This window comes from Gallinula chloropus (genome assembly GCF_964237585.1).
Source record: "Gallinula chloropus genome assembly, chromosome: 5".
In the NCBI taxonomy this organism is placed as follows: Eukaryota; Metazoa; Chordata; class Aves; order Gruiformes; family Rallidae; genus Gallinula; species Gallinula chloropus.
In genome coordinates, this window is record NC_140090.1 from 67734732 (window position 1) to 67756002 (window position 21271).

At 65.9% G+C, this 21271-nt stretch overlaps 3 protein-coding genes across 3 annotated transcripts; 1 reads left to right on the top strand and 2 right to left on the bottom strand.

The window, feature by feature from the left end:
- Positions 1-253: 253 nt before the first annotated feature.
- SFXN3 (sideroflexin 3) lies at positions 254-4435 on the bottom strand (the record flags this gene model as incomplete). Its single annotated transcript, XM_084264780.1, has 10 exons — positions 254-1160; positions 1482-1529; positions 1978-2027; positions 2183-2232; positions 2341-2468; positions 2847-2932; positions 3349-3424; positions 3650-3748; positions 3908-4078; positions 4272-4435. 10 exons carry the CDS (start codon positions 4433-4435, stop codon positions 1064-1066), a joined length of 969 nt encoding a protein of 322 aa, XP_084120906.1. The 3' UTR covers positions 254-1063.
- Positions 4436-7359: 2924 nt separating this feature from the next.
- On the top strand, positions 7360-13876 carry PDZD7 (PDZ domain containing 7; the record flags this gene model as incomplete). Its single annotated transcript, XM_084264835.1, has 16 exons — positions 7360-7552; positions 7735-7875; positions 8285-8459; positions 8777-8953; positions 9104-9251; positions 9492-9552; positions 9927-10382; positions 10809-11012; positions 11208-11249; positions 11443-11600; positions 11785-11876; positions 12023-12114; positions 12218-12289; positions 12683-13177; positions 13473-13573; positions 13727-13876. The coding sequence occupies 16 exons, from the start codon at positions 7360-7362 to the stop codon at positions 13874-13876; spliced, it is 2757 nt and encodes a 918-aa protein (XP_084120961.1).
- A 268-nt stretch (positions 13877-14144) lies between these two features.
- Positions 14145-17983, bottom strand: LZTS2 (leucine zipper tumor suppressor 2). Its single transcript, XM_084265447.1, has 4 exons — positions 17540-17983; positions 16647-17162; positions 15839-16108; positions 14145-15748 (listed from the first exon to the last, which is right to left on the bottom strand). Exons 1-4 carry the CDS (start codon positions 17966-17968, stop codon positions 15068-15070), a joined length of 1896 nt encoding a protein of 631 aa, XP_084121573.1. The 5' UTR covers positions 17969-17983; the 3' UTR covers positions 14145-15067.
- Positions 17984-21271: the final 3288 nt, after the last annotated feature.

Genomic DNA, 21271 nt, shown 5'->3' on the forward strand with positions numbered 1-21271 from the left:
ACAGCTGGATGAGCTTAGCCACACGCCAGGCCAGCCAGAGCTGCTGCAAAGGCAGTGGGCTGGGAAATGGGAGCAGAGCCCAGCCCCGGGGGGGCACCGAGGCACCCAGCAGCCCTCCCCCCACTCCCATCCCAACCCCCCCATGGCAGTCCCTCTCCACCATACACAAATTAGCAAGCAACACACTTCTCTTTGCTTTGGGTTTCGTATAAACAATCTGCCTTTATTATCTGGTATGTATAGGTACGTACTATGTATATCAAAAATAACTAGAGGAAACCAGGGTGCACTTAAAGCTATTTGAGAAGGTCCACCTGAAAGCAAGCGCTCCAGGAGAGGGTAGTGACCCCTCAGGGGGAGCCCAGCCCTGAACAGAGATGACATTAAAATGGGAATAAAAAAGGGGAGCTCTCTGCTGGGATTAAAATATGCCCTTTGCTCTGGGGCTGGAAGGAGCAGAAAGCCAGATTAAATCCCCAGAGGAGAGCTGAGGGTGAGCTGAGAGCCCCCGCCCTGGTTCCAGCTGCTGCGTGCGCTTGAAATCCCTACACTGGGTATGGGGAGGTTTCCTCTGGGAAAGCTGCTCTGTCATCCCCCAGCACCGGCTGCTGAGCCACTGGAGTACATGGGGTGCGTGGGGTGCCTGTGGACAGTGCAACCCTCAAACACCGTGATTGTCTGCTGCCTCCTAAAGCTGGGGAGAACCTTCTCTTCCCCGCCCCACATCCCTGCTTGCAGGGTGGCTGGTGCTGCTGCCCACACTCCCCCCTGCACCGCACACAGCTATGGGCACAGGCAGGGTGAGCACAGGAGAAACACACAGGGGTGCCAGCCAGGTCCCCAGAGCAGGGCTAAGCCCAGGCGTGGGGACAGGGCGCGGGGTGGAGCAGTGCTGCGTGGCTGCAGGCATCCCGGGCAGCGGGGCTGAATGCCTGGGACCTACGGACACGCGACAGCCAAGGGAAAGCGGCATCAGCCCCAAGGGGATCTGAAGGGCGAAGCTCCGCGATGCGCTGGCCCGGCGGCTCCGCTGCACGCATCTCAGCTGCCCTGGGACCCCCGCTCAGAGCCCTTTGTTGAAGTAGACAGTCTCCAGCTGTGGGTCTTTCTCCCGGATCCGAGCTTGGACTTCAGGCTCCAGGTGGCTCACGGGCATCGAGCTACCAAGGGGACACGGATATAGAGGATGGAGGGGGTGTACCCATTGGCAGTCTCAAGTTGGGAAACCACCTGCTGCCACCCCTTCCCCATCTTCACCCTACAAGGACACTGTCCCAACAGCCCAGCAAAGATCTTTGCGTCTGCACCGCTGCCTGTGCACAGGGACGTGCATGTGCACCCCTTTTCAAGCCTCTGACTGCTCTGGGAAGCAAAAGCATCTCTTGGGAGTCAGAGAGCACAAGGAGCCCAAACATCCCCCACCTGCACCCCACACCCTGCCCCACAGGAGCCACACGTGTGTGTGAGATGCTCATCCTTACCTTTTCTGTGGGAAGAGTGCACAGCACAGCGGGGTGGCAAACACCAGGCTGCAAGGGGAAGACAGGGCTACATAAATCACCCACTCCCACCCATGGAAAGAAGCAGCCCAGAGCTGTGCTGGGTGCTCAGCCAGGAAAGGGGTAAGGAGATACCCTCTCTAAACTCTAGACCCTGCATTTACTTCCCAAAGTGGGGTAAAGCCTGTCCCTGTCACTGTGGGGGAACAGCAATACTGAGTAAAAGCTCATGGCAGGCTTGAGAGACATCAAGATGGAGAAATACAGCTCCCAGCTGCAGGACCACGTACCCCATCCCATCTGCCACGGGGACACCAGCCTGGGTAAGCTCTGGCATACACCTGAGGAGCTCTGGGATGGCTCTTACCCGCCCCCTCCCCCCCCCCCCCCCCCAAGCAGAGCCCCCTGCAGCACTGCCCTGTACCCAGGCTCGGTCTGTGCCCAGTGTGACAATACCCCTTGGCAGAGGATGACTTACCAGAGTCCCACCAGGCCGACCTGAAGAGGAGCGTTCAGGTACGGGTACCGCTGCGGGGGACAGGGACAGGCTGCATGTCAGTGGGGCAGGTGGGGCAGGAAGGTGCCTGTTCCCCAACGGGGTGCTACCCGCGTGGGGCCCCAGCCCTGTGACAAGTTAGAAGGGTGTCCCCTTGCCCACCCTCCCCTCCCAGGACCAGCAGTACCTTCAGGAAAGCTCTCTTCTCCAGCGCATTCATGATCACCGGGGGGATGGCTGGGACAGAGGGGAAGGAGATGAGCTCCCAGTGCTCACAGCCCCCCATCCCACGCTGCTGGGCACCAGCTGCAGCTCCCAAATACAGGTGGAGGAGAGGACACTCACCCATGGCTGGGGCAGCCATCCCAATCCGGGACACCACCACCTGGAAAATGGCCTTCTGGGCTGCAGCTGTGGATTCACCCAGGCGGTTTCCATTCTCATCCGTGACAGGGATCCCCAGCTTGAGCTCTCTGTAGGGAGAGTGGGGGTGAGGGGACCCCCAAGGCATGCAGGTAGGGGGATCGAGGCAGAGGTCAGGGACACTGCACAGGGGCACATCTCCAAGGGAGGTTGTTGTCCTGTATTCCACATACGCTGCAAGCATATGGGGGTCTCAGCTGGACCCACATTCACACTTGGGGGGTCCTCAGCAGGGCTGAGGGAGACAGAGAGACAGCCCTTTGGGATGCAACCAGGTGCTTCTACCCTTGAACCAACCCCACAGTGTAAGGGATGCCAGCAGGACCAGGAAGGAAGTCCCCTGCAAGCCCAAAACATTGCTCCCCCCACCCCCACCAGAGTCTGGTGAACACCAACACGAGCCCCAGCACCCCAGCCCAGGGGCTCACCTCTGCCTCATCAGTGGGATGTTGATGCAGTTGGCAGCAGCCACGGCCGCAAAAGGCACGTACCGGCCGATGATGGCTGGCAAGTGCTAGAGGGGAAGCATGGAGCATGTCATGCAGAGCTCACTGTCCCCAGGTCTGCCACCATCTCCCTGAAAGACCCTGAGGTGTCCCAGCCCTGCTGAGGAAAATCATCCCTCCCCCCCTGCAACTCCCAGTCAGTGAAAGTTGTAGAACCCAGGGGATTCGGGGGGTCCCACATCCCCTCCCAGCCCTGGAGGGAGGCCAATGGGTGAAAGAAGCCTGGAGAGATATAGCTGGGGGTGGACTGGGGTGGAGGGACAGGCCACCTCTGGAGCCATTGCTGGGGAGAGGGGCTGCCTTGTGTGGGTGTCCCCTGAAAACCCCTTTCCTCCACTTTCTCCCCAGCTCAGCTCAGACCTTGGGGAGACCCCATGGGGAGGTCCCAGGTGCCCCAGCCAGTGATGGCCAAGGGCTGCCTTACCTTGGTGAGAGATTTGAGCCCCAGCGCTGTGACAACTGCCCCTGTGGTTGCACTCACATAGGCCGTCCCCAGCTGGCTGCAAGAGCAGGAGGTGACACCAGTAAGCCAGGGTCCCCCTGTTCCACCATCCCCACAAAGGAAGGGACAGCCCTGACAGCCCCACTGGTGAACATCTCTGGCTGCACCAGGTCCCCCTCATCTTGTTTCACACACACACCCCACACACATATTAAAGAAGCTATTCAAGGCAGTCCCCTGGCATTTTTGGGTGCCCTGAGGATCTGGTCAGAGGGGTGCTTACCTGGGGGTGATGGGTGCATCCCCGCTGCGGTTGGTATAGTTGACGATGGCGTTGAAGGACTGGTTGACCCACTGCCAGAACAGCACAGCCGGTGTGGTCCTACCAGAGAGAAGAGGTGCCGGTGGCACCAGGGGAGGTGACACGTGCTCCTATTGTATGGGATGTGCCCCCTCTTCACCCAGAGCCAGGAGGGTGCTCAGACAGGGAAGAACCACCCCAGGCACCCTCCTGATCCTGGGGTGAGGAAGGAACAGTTACCTGTAGAAGGTCAACATGCAGCCGGTGATGGTCATGTTCATGGGGACCTGGGCGGACATGCGTCCCACGAGGAGCATCTTCTCACCCGTGTCAGGATGGAAAGCCGAGTCATAGATGTACTTCGCCCGCCACAGCTGGTCCTCTGTTAGCCCAGGGGGTACTGTGCCTGCCCTGCCAGGTAAGGGTAGCACCCATCAGGAGACCCTCTGCCAGCACCCATGCCACACCTTGGGGGCCAGCCAAGACATCTGGGAGGCTGGCTTTTGCCAAGGAAGGCCAGTGCCGCTCCCATTCCCACTCTGGGGAATAGCCCTAAGGCCAAACCCTGCCCTGGTACGGTGCTGGGGGTACCTGCCCTAAATACCTGTAGTCTTCCACCACCCGGCGGGCCTCCTCCAGCGTGGCCCCTGACAGCAGCAGGTTTCGGGGGTCGGTCACCATGAAGAAGTGCTTGGCCCGGCCCTGGAAGGTGCTCTGGTCCCAGCGGGGCTCCCGGATATTGATGGTGGCGGGGAGGGATGGTGGCATCTTCTGGAGGTGGGGGCAGTTATGAGGGTGCAGTGCCTGTGTGTGTCCCCCCACATCCCTGCTAGGGCAGCTCTGGCGCTCCCCCAGCCTGGGGGAACAGGGAGGGGGGCGGGCACAGGGAGCCCCCTTGCAACGGAGCTGAACTGGGACCCCTGAGCCCACCCAGCAAAAGGGACAGCTCACGGGTGGGGTGACCCCAGCACGATGGCCCCCTCACCCTGCAGCCTACCAGGGAGAGTCTCACGAATCTGGCTTATACCAGGGAGTGGTTAGCCCCCCCCCCCCCGCCCCGCGCTACCCAGCACGGCCCCCCGGGAGGGAACAGGGACCTGCCGCCTCGCGGGGAGAGCTGCTGCCGGTAACGGGGGGCGAGGAAAAGCACGGGAAGGAGGAGTATCCCCCCGGGAAGGCACTGACACACACGGCACGGCCCCGCGTCCACGCCCGCCCGTGCCCGCGAGGAGCGGGACTCTGCTCCCCCACCCCGGGACGAGCCTCCCTCCCCCACGCGTGACACCCCCACCCAATAACGACGCGCCCCCCCCGCACTCACGGCTTCCCGGGCAGCGCCCTCCGTGCCCGCGCCTCCGCCGCTGCCACCGCCCCGCTCCCGCCCGGCGCGCTGACGTTCTGCCTCGTCACGGGGGGGGGGCCGGCCCCGCGGCGGGGGGAGGCCGGGCGGCGCCGCACGGGGGGCGGCGGGGGCCACTCGGGACCGGGCCGGCAGCGGGGGGGGCCGGTACGTGCCAAGCCGCACGCGGCATCTGCCCCCCCGCTCCTCCCCCCCGGTTACGCGCGTGGGGGCGGGGGCGCGGGCGTACTCGAGCGTGGGCGCGCGTCCTCACGCGGGTGTGCGCGCGTGTGCTCACGTCGGTGTGCGCGTGTACGCTCCCGTGCGTGTCCGTGTCTGTGTCCGCGCGCGCCGGCCTCGCGGGTGCGCGTGTGCTTTCACGTGGGCGTGCACGGGCGCGTTTCTGCGCGTGGCTGCGCGCGCGAGGGTGCCCCCCCCTCCGCTCCAGTCGTGTGTATCCGGGGAGGGGGGGGAGAGGGGGGGGCTCACGCGGGGGGGGTGTGGACGCCTGTCCCACGCGTCGCGTCGGTGTTCGCGCGTGGCACGGCGTCCCGGCACGCGTGGCTGCGTGCTCGCGCGTGCTCGCGGGGGGGGGGGTGGGGAAGGGGGGGGCCAGTGCGTGCGCGCGAGCCGGGGCCGTGTAATCGCGCGCCGTGGGTGTCCGTTAGCGCGCGCGCGCGCCCGGGCGGCGCGGCCGCGCTTGCGGTGCGGACACGCATGTCGTGGGCGTGCGGGTGCATGGGGTGTATGTGCGTGTGGGTGCGTGTCCCCACACCCGCCGTGCCCCCCCAGCCCCTCACCCAACCGCTCCCGTGCCCCGGGGGGGCTGCCTCGGCGCGCGGCGTGGACCCTCACCCGGGGGGAGTGGGGGGACACCCCCGCTCCCGCCGCCCGGCCTTAGCCCCCCCGAGGCCCCCCCGGCCGCCGCGCATCACCTGAAACCGCCGCGGTATCGGGTTCGCGCTGGCGGCGCCCGGCCCCGCCGAGGGATCGCGGCCAGCCCGGGGCGTAGGCGATGCCCCCCGGGGAGGGGGAACACGGGGGGACACCGGCTTGCATCACCGGAGTGAGCGGGACACGCGTACACCCCCTCCCCTGGCCGTGCCTCAGTTTCCCCTGTGATCCCTCGGAGTGCCCCGCTCCGATGAGGGGCTCGGGGCCGGGGGAGCACCGCACCGCACCGCACCCTTCGCCCCACGCAGCCCCGCGGAGAGACGCGCCTCCCAGAGCCCCACAACGCCGTGCCGGTGGGGGACACACGCAGGGCTCCCCCCCGCCGCCGCAAGGCCAGCCCTGGCCGCTCTAGATTGACGGCTCCCGCGCCCGATGGCCACGCCGGTCCCGCAGGGGCAGCCAATCCCCGCGGGCGAGGGGGCGGGAGGCGGTGCTGCCCCCCCTCGGCCTCTCCATCCCCCCCGCACTGCCGGGTGTCTCTTTCGCAGGTGGCACCATGGGGACAGGTGAGGAGGGCACGGGCCGGGGTGGGAGGGGAGCGGCAGAGGGGTTCCCAGCGCCCTTTCGGGGAGGGGGTACCACCGGCTGATAACGGGGGGACAGCGGGGGGCGCGCAGGAGTGGGGCTGGCAGGCGGCGGGGACACCGACGTGTCCCCCTGGCTGGGGCCATCACTTATTTATTGAGGTCAGGCTGGGGCGAGCGGGGGAAGAAGCGGGGGGGCGGCCGTGGTGGCGTTTCACCCACACCTGGAAAATCCCCCGGACACCGCGGACCCGTCCCCAGCCCCACGGCGGCTTCGGGCGGTGTAAGTCTGGAGGGGGGCCGGGGCGGGTGGGGGCAGCTCACCCCTCCTCTTGCGACAAATCCTCCCTCGAGAAGGCCGGCGGGTCCGGGACCTGCTCTCAAGCAGAAGCAGAGGTTCCCCTATCGCCCCCCCCCCCAGCCCTTCTGGACGTGTGCCGCCAGCCAAAGCCCCTTTGCACCCCCTATTCCGGATTTATGCTGCCAGGCAGAGCCCCTTTGCACCTCAGCATCCTTGCCCACGGGCAGGACAGACGGTGCCTGCTGCCCTTGCAGCGGTACCCAGGGACACTGGAGCAGTTTGGCCCCTAGGACGCGATTAGGACGGGAGGGGACAGGGCTGGAGAGGGGGGCATGAAGCTTCTTGTGTCACCCCCCCAGGCTGTGCTGCTGTGCCTGGGACCTGTCTTGCCAGCGCCGAGGAGTACCCACGCCAGCCGGCCCCGGCATCGTGCTAAGAGGGAGCAGTGTCCGAGCCCGGGCATGTGCTGCTGGACTATGCCATGTCCCCCCGCGGCCGGCCGGCAGCCCCGGCCCTGTGAGGACACGGCCAGCCCCGACCTGGACGCCAGGACACCGGGGTGCCCAGCGCCGCCATGGCCCAGGGCTGGGATGCGACGCTGTCGGGGATGACGACAGGCAGCCGGTCGCGGAGCTCCAGCAGCGAGGCCAGCCTGGCTCCCCGCTGCCTCCTCAGCAAGCAGAGCCGCCTGCTCAATGGGACCACCCGCGTCAGCCGCACCGCCTCCCCCATGGGCCGCGTCATCCTCATCAACACCCCCATTGAAGGTGCGTGGGGTGCCCTCCTGTCCCTCTGCCCACCCACGTGGCCTGGATGGGCCGGGACGCCTGGGTTGTCTGGGTCTGGGGACAGGGAGAGTTGTTCCAGGACGAGGGGCATCCCCAGCAAAGACAGACACCTCTCCCTTGCACTCAGCCTGAGTGACATGTCCCATCTTCTGTCCCCACAGCCAGCAGCAATGAGAGTGATGTCATCAATGCCATCACGGTGGAGAAGAGCATGGATGGCAAGCTGGGCTTCAGCGTCCGTGGTGGCTCTGAGCACGGGCTGGGCATCTTCGTCAGCAAAGTGGAGGAGGGCAGCGCTGCTGGTAAGTGGGGCAGGGTGAGGGATACCAGTGGGAACAGGCAGGTGCCAGCAAGACCCTCTTGGGGAGCTCCCAGTGACATGGTACCACAGCAATGATGCCACCCTTCACGGTGGCAGGCCAGTAGTTGCTCCCAGCCACCTCTGGCCATGGAGTTTTCAGGCTTCCCCAGGAAAAAGGTGGTGTACAGGAGTGGGCAGCCCCATGCCAGTGGCTCGGAGCTCCATCCCCAAGCCACAGTCAAGTGACCAGCTCCCTGTGCTTGCTGCAGCCTCAGTGCAAATGCCAGGCTTCCCTGCCTCTGTTCCCATGGGGTTGGGATCAGGTTGGGGGCACGTTTTGGGAGGGAACACAAAAAAAAAAAGGCATCAGTGCCAGCTCAGTGCCCAGCCAAGCTGTACACCCCTTGCAGAGCAGGCTGGGCTGTGTGTTGGTGACAAGATCACGGAGGTGAACAGCGTGAGCCTGGAGAACATCACCATGAGCAGTGCTGTCAAGGTCCTCACTGGCAACAACCGCCTCCGCATGGTGGTCCGGCGGATGGGCCGTGTTCCAGGCATCAAGTTCTCCAAAGAGAAGACAGCGTGGTGAGCAGGGTGTCCCCCATGTCAGCATCCCAAAGCCCAGCTCCATGGAGGACACAGTGGGGAGACCTGGTGGAGGATGGTGGGGGACGTTCAGAGTGTGGGGACATGGGAGTTCCTCAGTGAGGGTGGGAAGAGCCCCAAGGTGGGGCACAGGATAGGATAGGAAGCTATGGATCAGGCAGGGTGGGTGCAAGCCCTATCATGTCCATCCGCCATCCCCATCACGCTCATACACTGGGTGACACCAGTGTCCCCATCCTACTGGAGAATGAGAGCCGGACCTGCGAGTCCTCCCCAACACTGTACCCATGCTCCAGGGTGGATGTGGTGAACAGGCGCCTGGTGGTGGAGAAAAGCGGCTCAACACCTTCGGAGAGCGGCTCCGAGGACGGGCTGCGGCGCATCGTCCACCTCTACACCACCTCTGACGACTACTGCCTGGGCTTCAACATCCGTGGCGGCAGGGAGTTCGGCCTCGGCATCTACGTCTCCAAGTACGGCTGGCCCTCCCTGGCTGAGCCCCCCACCCTCACCACATCTCCTCCATGGGTGCTGGGGCACAGGGCCACCCGGGAGGAGGTGTGGGGGAGGAGCAGGGCTCCGGCAAGGGCTCAGCCCCATCCTGTGTCCCCCTGCTCCCCTAGGGTGGACCCCGGGGGGCTGGCCGAGCAGAACGGCATTCGGGTGGGAGACCAAGTCCTTGCAGCCAACGGAGTCAAGTTTGAAGACATAAGCCATAGCAAGGCAGTGGAGGTGCTCAAGGGGCAGACGCACATCATGCTGACCATCAAGGTACCTACCTCTGCTTGGCTCTGTGGGACCCCTGGGTGAGGTGGGGAGGGGGGGGGTCGCGTGTCCCCGCGCTGGCGCAGCCCCAGCTCGGCCCAGCGCCCACGGGGCTGGCACGGCTGCCAGCTGGTTGGGTTTCAGGCAGGTGGGAGGGGGATGCATTATTCATGGCTGGCACTGGATCGGGTTTGCCCGGGGCAGCCAGCGCACACTGACCCCCACGTCCTCTCCCCCTGTGCCTAGGAGACCGGCCGGTTCCCTGCCTACAAGGAGATGGTGGCCGAGTACTGCTGGCTCAGTCGCTGTAAGGGCAGTGCCTCACCGGTACCGGCAGGGACACGGGGCTGATGGGCAGGGACATGGGACACTCCCACGCAAAGGGCATCCGGCCCCGGTGGGGAGGGGGGAGGTCCTAATGCCATGGGCTTCCATGACATTGGAGGGGGCATAGAGCTCCCTGTGCAACGGTCAGCATCCCCACAGTCCCCACGGCCTCGCAGGGTCCCGTTTGTCCCCATCCTTGGAGGGTACATGAAGAGCCCCATGCCATGGCCAGCAGGCCAGCAGTTCCCCTGGCCCTATGGGTTCCCGGGTTCCTATGTCCCCTGTCCTTAGCGGGGGGTTATGGAGCTCCCCATGGCCCCACAGTGTGTCACCCTGTGTCCCTGACCTTTGCAGTGACCAACGGGCAGCTGCAGCAGATGTCTCAGGCCTCGGAGACCAGCTCCTCCATCTCCTCCTACTCCTCGGGGCCAGCGCCAGGGGCAGTGAATGGGCTGGGAATAGCCACGCTGGGGACAGCCACACTGGGGACAGCTGCTCCAGGGCCCCCAACTCGCACTGTGGATGTGGCGATCTCCACGGAGGATGGGCCACGGCGGAGCTGGGCACGGGAGCGTGCTGAGCGGGCCATGCAGACTGAGCCAGCTGCTGAAGGGCTGCCGGAGATGCGGCGCACGGTGCGACCCCCTGAACTGCTGCGGGACACGGCCATCCGGGGACAGGGTGCCCGTGAGCCCCCCGGCACCCACCCACGCCGGACCTTTGCCCACTCACCCAAGACGGCGCTGCTTCTGGCGCTGAGCCGGCCCCGGCAGCCCATCACGCGCTCCCAGAGTGACCTCACTGTTGCTGGTAGGCACCAGGGCATGGCCCCATCTGTGGGACTCTGGGGTTCCACTCCAATCCCATGCCCCCCAGCCCTGGGCATCCTATAGCTCAGCCCCTACCCCACATGAAGCCTCTGCCCCGCACAGATACCTGCCTTCACCCCCCATAGCCAAGTCCCTGGGCCCTACCCCAGCACCTGATAGCCCCCACCCAATACGGACACTTGGCCACCAGCCCTGGGCCTCCTATAGACCTGAACAGTCCCAGTCCTGTCCTCAGGGCTTTCAGGCACTCCAAAGCCTGGCCCCACAGCTGCACACCACAGCAAATATCTTTTCCAGTCAGTGCCTCCCAGTAGCCTATACCACACCCTCAGGTTCCCAGCCCCCAAGCACTATTTGGGGTGGCATCCCCTGGCCCCTCCATTCCAACCTCCAGCTCTATCCCCAGAGGAGAAGCGGAAGAAGGAAAAGCCGGAGGGACAAGGGGCACAGGGGGCCCCCCCAGGGCTGCACCGCTCCAAGACTCTTGTCAACCTCTTCTTCAAGGGGGGCCGTGCCACCAGCCAGAGCTGGGCCCCCCCGAGCCAGGAGCCCCCTACCTCCGACCGCCAGGCACGCGCCAAGTCCCCGGGACGCCCTGATGGGGACAGAGGTACCGGGCTGGGGGACAGGGCAGGGAGGGACCCAACCTGGGACCAGTTCCCCCTTCCACTGGCACTGCAGCCCTCTCATGGCATCCCTGGCATGGAGGTGTGATGGGGAGGGGGTTCCTGGGCATGCCATTTGGGCGATGAGCATTAGTGCCACTCACCCCTTGGGCACTCACCCCTTTCCATCTCCCTTGCAGTAGGCGCTGTGCAGAAGTTTGTCATCCGGAGCCTGAAGCGGGGTAACGGGGGTGCCCGTGTGCCCGGTGGGGGGGCTCTGGGGTAGGCTCTGCATGCGCCTGGCCCCACACTGCATGAATCTGTCTGACTCCAGCGTGGAGCAAGCTGGTGGGGTTGGGGGGCGTGAGAGTGTTTGTGGGGTGCAGGGGGTGGTCCTTGCCCTGCTGGCCACAGCTCCTTGCTGTGCCCCCCCAGAGAAGAGCCGGCGTGCCAGCATCCTGGGTCCCATGAGCATCACCGCCCTGCAGCCCAACAGCAGCAACCCCGAGTCCCGGCTCCCGCACATCCAGGACACGGCTGCACGCCTGCTCAGCCCCGATGAGGTGACGGCTGTGCTCCGCCACTGCTCCCGGGTACGGCACTGCGGGCAGGGTACGGGCAGCGGGTGGGCAGGACAGTGCTGGTGCTTATCCCTGGGCAGCTCCTACAGCCTGGGGGCACCATGGCCAGCAGTAGGTGCCCACATTAAGCTCTGGGAGGTAAACGGAGGCATGGGGGGTGAGCACCCATCTGCTGACACCCCTCTTGCACCCGCAGTACCTGCATGAAGGCAGCGTGGAGGATTTGGTGCGGCCGCTGCTGGCCATCCTGGACCGGCCTGAGAAGGTTCTGCTGCTGCGGGATGTGAGGTGAGTGTTGCAGGGGGTACCATGGGGTACCCGCATACTAGCCAGCTGGGTGGGATGGCTGTGGAGCTTCATGAACCCCTTCAACCCTGGTCATGCTCCATCCCAGGGGTTGCCGCAACCCGATCCCCCCCTCTTTGCCTCCGCAGGAGCGTGGTGGCCCCCACGGACCTGGGCCGGTTTGACAGCATGGTGATGCCCCTGGAGCTGGAAGCCTTTGACGCCCTGAAGAGTCGCTCAGGTAGAGCCTGGCACCCCCCCCCCCCAGGGACCTTGGTCCAGGGGGCAATAGGCAGGGGTGGGCACAGCTTAGGGGGGTGACCGGTGGCTCTCCCTGCCTGCAGTGCGCTCGCCTGCTCTCCGCCCAGCCCACCATGACGTCACCCCCAAGAGACACCTCATCACACCAGTGCCTGGTGAGTGCCACCCCATGGGGTCTGCCTGGCCTCAGGGCTGCCCTGTGCGGGAGGAGGCACCAGGAAGGGGTGGGAGGTGGAGGGGTACAGGGGCAATCTGGAGGAGAAGAAGGGGAGATGGGATACCTGGGTACAGGGAGAGGGGGTCTGGTGTCATTGGGTGTTGGAAGGTCCTGGAGTAGCAGGATCTGTGGATCCTGGGAGCAAGGGGGGTGGAGGACCTGTAGTCCTTGGAGAGAGATGGGGTACCTGAAGGAGGAGGAAGATCTGGGGCCATTGGTCCTGAGGAGGTGAGTGGGGTTCTGGAGTCCTGGGGGGAACCCTGGATTGCGAGGATCCCAGGGAACAGGGTTTTGGGGTCTCAGAGGGATTCTTGAGCCCTTCTCTTTGCAGACTATCGGGGTGGGTTCCTGCTGAAGCCAGCGGGAGCCCTGGAGCTGGAGGAAGCCGGGGGGCCACAGGCGAGCCCAGCCTGGCCACGTGCCTCCCCCAGCCCCCGCCGGCTTCACCCCCGCACCTACACCCCGCTCCCCGACGTGCCAGTGGATGCCTACGCCTGCACCAGCCACCCCTCACCTGCCACCAGCCCTCAGCCCCCCAACTGGCTGCTGGCCGAGCCCCCCATGGGTGAGGGCCGTGGGCGCTCACGCAGCCCCCGGCCCACCTGGCACAAGGAGCCCCCCGGGTCAGCACCCGATGGAGGGGCTGAGGTGGTGGGGAAGCCCCGGCGGACACGGCATCCCCTCGCACCCCTCTTTGGGGGACCAGGGGGTGAGGCAGGGGCTGGAGCAACCACCAATGGACCTGGGGATGCTGGCAGGGAGGAAGAGGAGGAGGAGGAGTACCAGCTGCTCACCGTCACTCTCTCCAAGCTGAAGCACTCTCTGGGTGAGTGGCACGTGTGTGGGACCCTAGGGGTGGGGACCTTCTTCTTGGCACCAGCATCATGGGGATGGGTGGCATCCCCTTGACAAGAGGTATCCCAGTTAGGGAACAGGGGAGCAAAACCCTGAGCACTCATCCAAAACTACAAGGGGAGAAGAGGAACTGACCCTGCCCCAGCCCCTTGCCCACACAGGGCCCATCAAAACAGAGGCACGGCTGCCTGGGAGGGGGTGCCATGCCTGGGAGTGGTGGGGGTCTCAGCCTACCTGGGTGTGAGGATCTTATGGCTGTCTTGCAGGAATCAGCATCTCCGGCGGCATTGAGTCAAGGGCGCAACCGGTGGTGAAGATTGAGAAGATCTTCCCTGGGGGAGCCGCCTTCCTCAGTGGCGTCCTCAAGGTACAGGGGACCTTGGGGGACCCAGTGCACCCCATGGGGTGGGCAGGCGTCTGGACACCCCCATCTCCTGGTCCTACTGGGTACTGGCAGCAAGCCCCTGGTACCCCAAAAGTGGCTGCACTTCACCACGCTGTCTTCTCTTGCGCGGGTCAGGCTGGGCAGGAGCTGGTTTCGGTGGACGGGGAGAGCCTGCAGAATGTCACCCACCAGCGGGCTGTGGACATCATCCGCCAGGCCTACCGCAACAAAGCCAAGGAGCCCATGGAGCTGGTGGTACGGGTGCCTGGAGCCCCCCCAGAGTGATGCCGCACCCTCCCTGGAAGAGCCATCCAATGCTCTGGAGGAGCCAGATGGCTCACTCCTGCACTGAGCTGTGTCCAGTCTCAGCACAGCCAGACGGGGAGAGCCAGCACCTCCCCACGGGCACAGAGGAGCTGCCTGCAATGGGACCCGAGCTGAGGGAGCAACGCTGGCGATGCAGGAGCAGGGCACGCAGACCCTGTCCCTGCTCCAGACACACGGACACAGCCCTGAAAAACCCCACAGCCAGGGGCTTGTTTTTAATCAGCGGTTCTGGGTGGTACACGGGGAGGGGGGGCTGGGACACGACCAAAATAAAGTACAAAAATTCCCCAACTTAAGCTGGGGGCGACCAAGCCAGAGCTGGGCACAGCCAGGCTTTTCCTTTGGTTTGACGACTCCTGGGTACCCAGTTGGGCCCCCCAACCTCTGCCCACCCCAGGGGTGTCCCCAGGGTGTCCCCAGCTGGCACCCCAGCACTGTGCCCCTCTCCCCTGGCAGGCCAGGCATCACCGGGGCACAGGCCAGGCTTTTTTCATTCTTTCTTGGGGAAACAGAGGGATACTGGGGGTGTGGGCACGGGAAAGGCACTGAGCGCAAGCTGCCCCATGGCAGGGGTGTGGGGGCACAGACAGGGGCAGCGTGAGCTGGGAGAGAGTGATATGTTTTGGTAGGTCCTATAAAAATAGAGTTATTTTAAATGGCACAGCAACAAATCCCCTGACAAACACACAAGGTGGGGCAGGAGGGTTGGTGGTGGGGAGACCAGTATGGGCAGGGATAGGGCACACACTCTGCAAGTGGCTGGGTGGCAGTGCCATCAGGGAGAAGAGGGAGGGGACAAACCAGCCCTCCCCCTGCCCAAGGTGACCCTGGCTGAAGCCAGTGCCGCTAATCCCCTGGGCGCTAAGAGGATCAGCGGGAACGAGCTCCAGGCGGCCTCGAGGCCAGGATCCAGCATCCACCTGGCCCCACATCTTACCAGGACCCCGCTCTGCAGTGGGTGCCATCACACCCTCACCCCAACACCTCCAATGCAGGGGAGGGGTCAGCGCCTGCAGTTCCCTCTGCCCCCTCCCAGTGCCAGCGGTCTCTGCAGAGCCGGGAGAGCAGGAATCCCCCACGACTCCCAAAATCCCAGGGGCTGGAGGCCCCTCTCCACCCTCCAAGCACAGGGTGAGAACACACAGTGTCTCAGATCTCAGTAGCCGTGATCTCCTCGAAAGGTGGGTCGGGGCTGGGAGGGTTGCAGGGCTCAGGCGGGGGGTCCTCGCCCTGCAGCCGGAGATGCTGGAGCCGCTGCTCGAGCCGCCGGTTGCGCCGGTACATCTGGATGTAGCTGTACTGCAGCTGCTTCTGGTAGCGGATGACGCGCTCCTTCTCACCCTGCCACGTGCCGCGCTCCTGCTCGAAGGCGTCCCGCTGCTCCTGCCCACGCTGCCGCTCCAGAACCACCTCCGCCCGCAGCCGCTCCAGCTGCCGCCGCAACCCCGCGCTGCCCCGGGGTTCCTCGCCGGGCTGGGGGCATCCCTCGCCGGCGGGGGGACACCCCTCGCTGGGTGGGGGGCATCGCCCGTGGGCAGCTTCCCGCAACCCCGCCACCTCCTGCTCCAGCCGCCCGGCTTTGGCACGGAAGAGGTCGGCCTCGCTCTTGCGGCGCTGCAGTTCGTTGGCGCAGACCTCCAGCTCCAGGGCCTTGAGGCGGGCAGCCTCCTGCAGCCCCTGTGCCCGCCGCTCGCCTGCCTGCAGCTGGGCCCGCGCCTCCCGCAGCTGAGCCCGCAGCCCCAGCAGCTCCGCGCCCCGCTGCGCCAGCTCTGCCTGCGCCTCCTTCAGCTGCTGCTTCAGCAGCGAGATCTCCCCGGACTTCTGGCACACCTGTGGGGACAGCGAGGCTCAGGTGCTGGCCAGGACCCCTCCCGACCAGAGCCCATACCCCTCGACTTGCCCAGCACCATCACGACTTACCTCCCACTTGGTCTCCTCCAGCCGGGGTGCCAGCTCGGTGCGCTCGCGCTGGAAGGAGGCGCAGCGACGTTCCAGCAGCTCCCGCTCCTGCAGCAGCTGGGCCAAGTCCTCCTGCAGCTGCTTCTTGTCCTGCTGCAGCTGCAGCACCTGGAGCTGCAGGACCTGCTGCCCTCTCTGTGCCGCCTGTGCCGCCTGCCGCGCCTGGGCCGCACAACGCTGCCGCAGCCCCTCCAGCTCCTGCTCACAGCGCCGCTGCTTCTCTTCATACACCTGGGGGGGAAAAGGTGTGCTGAGGGGCAGGGCAAGGCACCCCCCACACGCTTCTGCTGCCCTCCCCGGGATGGGCACCCTCTGCTCACAGGGAGGCAGGTGGCATGTTATCCCCCCACTCTGAGCAGAGGAAGCATGACCAGGGTCCGGAAGGAGTGAGATGTAGCAGTGCCCCTCCTGCCTTGTGTCGGTCCCCCCCTGTCAGCACCCCCAGAATCTATAGGGCTCCTCCAGCCCCACCACCAGCAGGGAGAAGCTCCAGGTGCATCCAAGAGAGGGCACCCCAAGACCAAGACCAGGCATCCCAGTCTGTACAACTGGTCCCCCAACCCACACTAGGGTCCCACAGGGACTGTACAAGCCCACCCAGGAGTGGGAAAAGTCCCTATTCCCAGACCCACAATAAAAAAATATCCCCACACAAGAGTTCCCAAAGGGGCACTTCCACCTCCCAGCTGTGAAGGACACCCACCCACCCAAGGTGCCCCAGGGAGGGGAAAGAGGACAGGGACAGGACAGCGGGACACCAGAGGCTTACCTGGCAGATGGCCACCTCGTTCTCATCCAGGCTGTTGCGCAGGAGCTGCAGCTCGGCCTCCCTCTCCCGCAGCTTGTCCTCCAGCTCCCGCACCAGCATGGCCTCCTCACCGGGCAGGGGCGAGCGCCCGCAGGAGCCGCTCTCCGAGGAGGGCCGGCCCCGGCCGCTCAGCGAGCCCGTGCTCTTGCTGGAGGACGAGCGCCCGCTGTCCGAGTTGGAGGGGCGGCAGCCCCCTGCGGGGTCCGGGGGACCGTGGGGGGTGGTCGGCAGGGTGCCTGCCTCGGGGTGCTGGCTGCAGCCTGTGCTGTAGGTGGGCAGGCTGGAGAGGGAGTTGCGTCCCGAGTCCGAGAGGGTGCTGGCGCGGCAGCTCAGGGCGCCAGGCTTCTCGGCACCCAGCAAGTGGGTGAGGCTCACCTGGCTCTCCGAGAGCCCTGGGCGTGTGGCCGGCTGGGCGCTCCGGAACTTGGGCACCACTGGCTTGAAGGCCATGGGGCGGATCAGGGTCTTCTCCACATTCTGCCAGGGAAAGAGGGGAGAATGAGGGGTGAGTGAGGGGAGCCCACCACCCTCCTGGATGGACTGCCTGGGGCAGTGACAAGGGGGTGCCCCAGCCCCAATGCTTTCACACCCGGAAAGAGACAAGGGGTGGTCACTGTTGGATCTGGCACTGTCCCTCCCCTCCACAGGGTGCCCAGATGTGCTCCCACACACACCCAGGCATAAAAGAGGGTACATCAAGGGCACAGAGACCACCACACCCCGAGGGACACCAAAAATGTGGCCACGTGGCCCCAGACCACATGTCCAAGCCAACAGCCCCAGAGCAGCACGGGGAGCAAAGCAAAGACCCCAGCACCCACCCACCCTGCTGCTGCCCACCCCATCCCCCTCACCTCCTCCAGCTTGCCAGAGACGGGGATGAGCTTGGGGGGTGGCCCCTGGAGGTGGCCGCTCGGGGTTCGGTCATCACGGGCCTCATCCGAGTCACTGCAGGGGCTGGCAGGAGAGGGGGCATCAAGCCAGTCGCCACAGAAGCCTCCATTGGCATAGGCGTGGACGATGCCAGGCACGGCTGTGCAGGGCTCCTCGGGGGACGGGGCATCCTGAGGGGTGGCCCTGAGCAGCCCCTCCTGTTTGCGGAAGGAGGCGGCAGGCGGTCCCCCGTCGCAGGGCTGGCCAGCGCGGTCGTGGCGGGGCCGGCCAGGCAGGAGGCTGCCTACGCTGCCCATGGCGGCGGGGGGCGAGCTGGCGGCGGCACGGAGCTGCGCAGCCCCCTCAGCGGCAGCCTCGAGGGGCACCGGCAGCGTCTGCACGATGGCCATGGTGGGCGGACCCCCGGCAGGGAGGAGCGCACAGGCAGCCTGCGGGCAAGGGAGATGGGGTATCAGAGAAGCGGGCACCACTGGTCACGCCTTGCCAGCTGCCGACTTCCCCGGGTGGACACAAGGGTATGCCCAAACCCCATCTGCCACCCCCAGCCGCGAGGGTGCAGGCTGGCCCCCGGGGAAGCAGGCAGAAGGAGATGTCAAATGAACCAAAATAAAACCAGGATTAGCTAGGGGGGCAGCACCAGCACCCCCCAAGCTGGGCTCAGCAGGGGGAGCAGCCCAGGGGTGCCAGTGGCGCTGTGGGGTAGCGGTGATGCGGTCCTGCCCATCACTGTGTCCCAACATGACCCCGACACGGGAAGCGTGCCAGGGCTCAGGCGAATCTCGAGAGGCCCACGGAGAGCTGGCTCCTGGGCAGCCTGTCTGCCTGCCTGCCCTCCGGCACTGCCTGCCCCCCAGCACCCACCAGTGCAGCCCACACAGAGCTGGGGGCAGCCCCACACACTGAATAGCCACTTCCTCTGCCTCCCACCCCCAACCATCCACAGCAGGGCATGGAGTCCCTCAGGGTGCCGTCCACCCCCCAGCCTCTCTGCTTGCCAAACCCCTGCTGCCCAGGGGACCAGACAATGGAGGGTCTCTCCCCAGATCCACCCCAGGGTGGGGGGACCACAACATGCAGCCCCCTCTGCTACTGGGTTATCAGGCAGGTGGGTTGGCACCCACATGGAGCAGCACAGGGGAGGGGGCTCTGCCCCAGCCACCCTGTGCTCAACCCCTGCAGGCCTCCCCCTCCACTGAGGGGGCAGCTGTGGGGCAGGCAGGTGGTCCAGGATGTGGGTACCAGGCTCTTTCCCAGCCCCAACACACGGGTATCCCTCATTCCTGCCCTGCATGCCACCCTCCAGCTTGGGGGGGGCTCTGCTAGTACCCCATTGCACAGCCCCCCCCATCCCAACCCACACCATACGCCCGCGTGACGTGAGGCAGCCGATGGGCCGGATCCATCCCCCGCTGCCTCATCGCATCTTGCACATGGCTGCAGCTGGCACAGGGTGCGGGCAGGGGGGGGCTGCTGCCCGCATGGTCTCGCCTGCCGAGCTGTCACCTGAAATCAATCCGCCTGCCAGTGCCGGAGGGGGGACAAGCAGGGGAGAGATGCCGGCGAGCCAGTGCCACCCCCACCACTGCCAGCCCCATCGGCATGGGTGGCCCCTGGACACCGTGACCTCGCACTGCAGCCGTGACACCCCCGGGTGGGAAGGTGGGTGACCCTCCCCAGCTCCACTCACCTCGCCAGCCGCTGCCCATCCGTCCGGTCCACTCAGACCCCTGCACTGTGAACACGGCCCTGTAGGTCCCTGGGAAGGAGACAGAGGAGGGGGTCAGGGTGCCAAATGGCACCAGGGGTTCTTGTGCCCCCCACAGCCTGCCCTGCCCAAGCTCCCCAGCTGGCAGGACCAGGACAGGTGGTACCATCGTGGCACAGGGGCTGGACAGGGAGCCTAATGTCAGGATCCCAGGACCTGAGGATGGCTGTGGCCACCCCAGGAGCAGTGGGGACAATGGGGACCCCCTCAGGGCCTCCCCAAAGGGACATCTCGGTCCCGCCAGGTGCAGCCAGGCAAAGCGCAGCACCCTACCTGAGCAAACTCCCCCCCCGGGATATGCAGGTCAGGGGGACACCCCTGGGGACAGTCGAGTCCCCAAACAGCCATGGAGGAGACACTGCCACCACGGGGGCTCTGCGTTTGGTGGCAGGGCCAGGAGGCGGTGGGAAGTGACTCCATCTTCTCCCTCCCACAAACCCCTACAGACCCCTGTCTGTGTCCCACCACCGCCCAAAAGGGACAAGCATCTGGAAATGGGGGGCAGCAAGCCAGTCAGCCACCAGCACCCAGTGAAACCTCCCGCCAGCCACCCAGTAAAACCAGTCAGCAACTGGGGTGGTGTCACCACCAGCTGCTCCGGCCAGAGCACAGTGAAGCCAGATCCCACCGTTCCGACCCCAAAACAGCAAGGGAAAGCTCGGGCCCTGCTCGGCTGGATGCCCATCCTGAGCCACTGGGTACTTTGGGCCCCTGGGGGCCTCTGCACTTTGGCAGTGTCTCAGGGTCCTCCAGGGCAGAGGGAAGCAGCCCCTCACCCCTCCCCAAGTACCCAGCTCATGTGGGGTGGACAACCCCCCATGCCTAGCTGTGCCCCCACACCCCACAGCTCCCAGGGTGATGCTTCCTCCCTCGTTCACCACAAATCCTCCTTACCCCCTTACCCTCCATGCACCCCATGCTGCCCCACTGAGCCCCACAGTACCCAGCCTGCCCCAGTGTGCCACTGTCATGGTTCCCTTAAGTGCCCCATGGCACCGCCAAGGCCCCCCTGCCCCACAGCTCACCCAAAGTGCCCTACGACACCCTCTGAATTCTCATGACACCTCAAAAGTGCCCCACAGAGCCCCAGGGTTTGTACTGACATTCCCCCCCTCCCCCCGCCCCGAGTGCCCCAAAACACCCCCAAAGCACCTCACAAGAGCTCCTGGGCTTCTGCTGCCCCACAGCTCCCCCAAAGTGCCCCTAAAGCACCCCCAAAGTATGCCACAGTGGCCCTGGGCCTCTGCTGCCCCACAGCTCCCCCACGGCACCCCTAAAGCACTCCCGAAGTGCTCCAAAACACCCCTGAAGTGCCCCACGGGCCCCTGGGCACGTGCTGTCCCACAGGTCCCCCAGAGCGCCCCTAAAGCACCCCCAAAGCGCCCCGCGCCCGCCCCAAAGCACCCCATGGAGCCCCTGGGCCTCTGCATCCCCAGGACACCCCAAAGTACCCCTGAAACACCCCCAAAGCGCCCCACGGCACTCCAGGGTCGCCGCCGCCCCAAAGTCCCCCAGAGCGGCCCGGACCCCCCCCCCAAAGTAGCCCCCGGGGGCCTGGTCCCCGCAACCCCCCGAGCGCCGGCAGCTGGTCGGCAGCTCTCCCGAACCTTCCTCCAGACCCTCCCCCGGAGCGCCCCCCGGGGCCCCCGCGCCTCGGGCCCCCCCTCCCGCAGCTCTCCCCCCGGCACCGCCGCAGCCCCGGCCCCACGGGACCCCCCGACCCCGGCCCCCGCACTCACCGCGGCCCCGCTGCCGCCCTCCCGCGCCGCGCCGCGCCCCGCCGGCCCGCCCCGCGCAAGCCCCCGCCCCCTCGCAGACCCCGCCCCCGCCCCGGGCCCCCGCCCCGCCCCCGGAAGGCCCCGCCCCCAGCGGGAAGGGAGCGGGGACGGGGATGGGGACTCCTCGGCTGGGTCAGCTGCCCTCGGCC

Bases quoted from the DNA above. Each gene is read 5' to 3' on its own strand.
- LZTS2 (XM_084265447.1), bottom strand. From the start codon at position 17,968: ATGGCCATCGTGCAGACGCTGCCGGTGCCCCTCGAGGCTGCCGCTGAG. The intron at 17,163-17,539 runs GTGAGGGGGATG...TTTCCCTGGCAG, and splicing joins TCTCTGGCAAGCTGGAGGAG to AATGTGGAGAAGACCCTGAT. The intron at 16,109-16,646 runs GTAAGCCTCTGG...TTTCCCCCCCAG, and splicing joins ACGAGGTGGCCATCTGCCAG to GTGTATGAAGAGAAGCAGCG.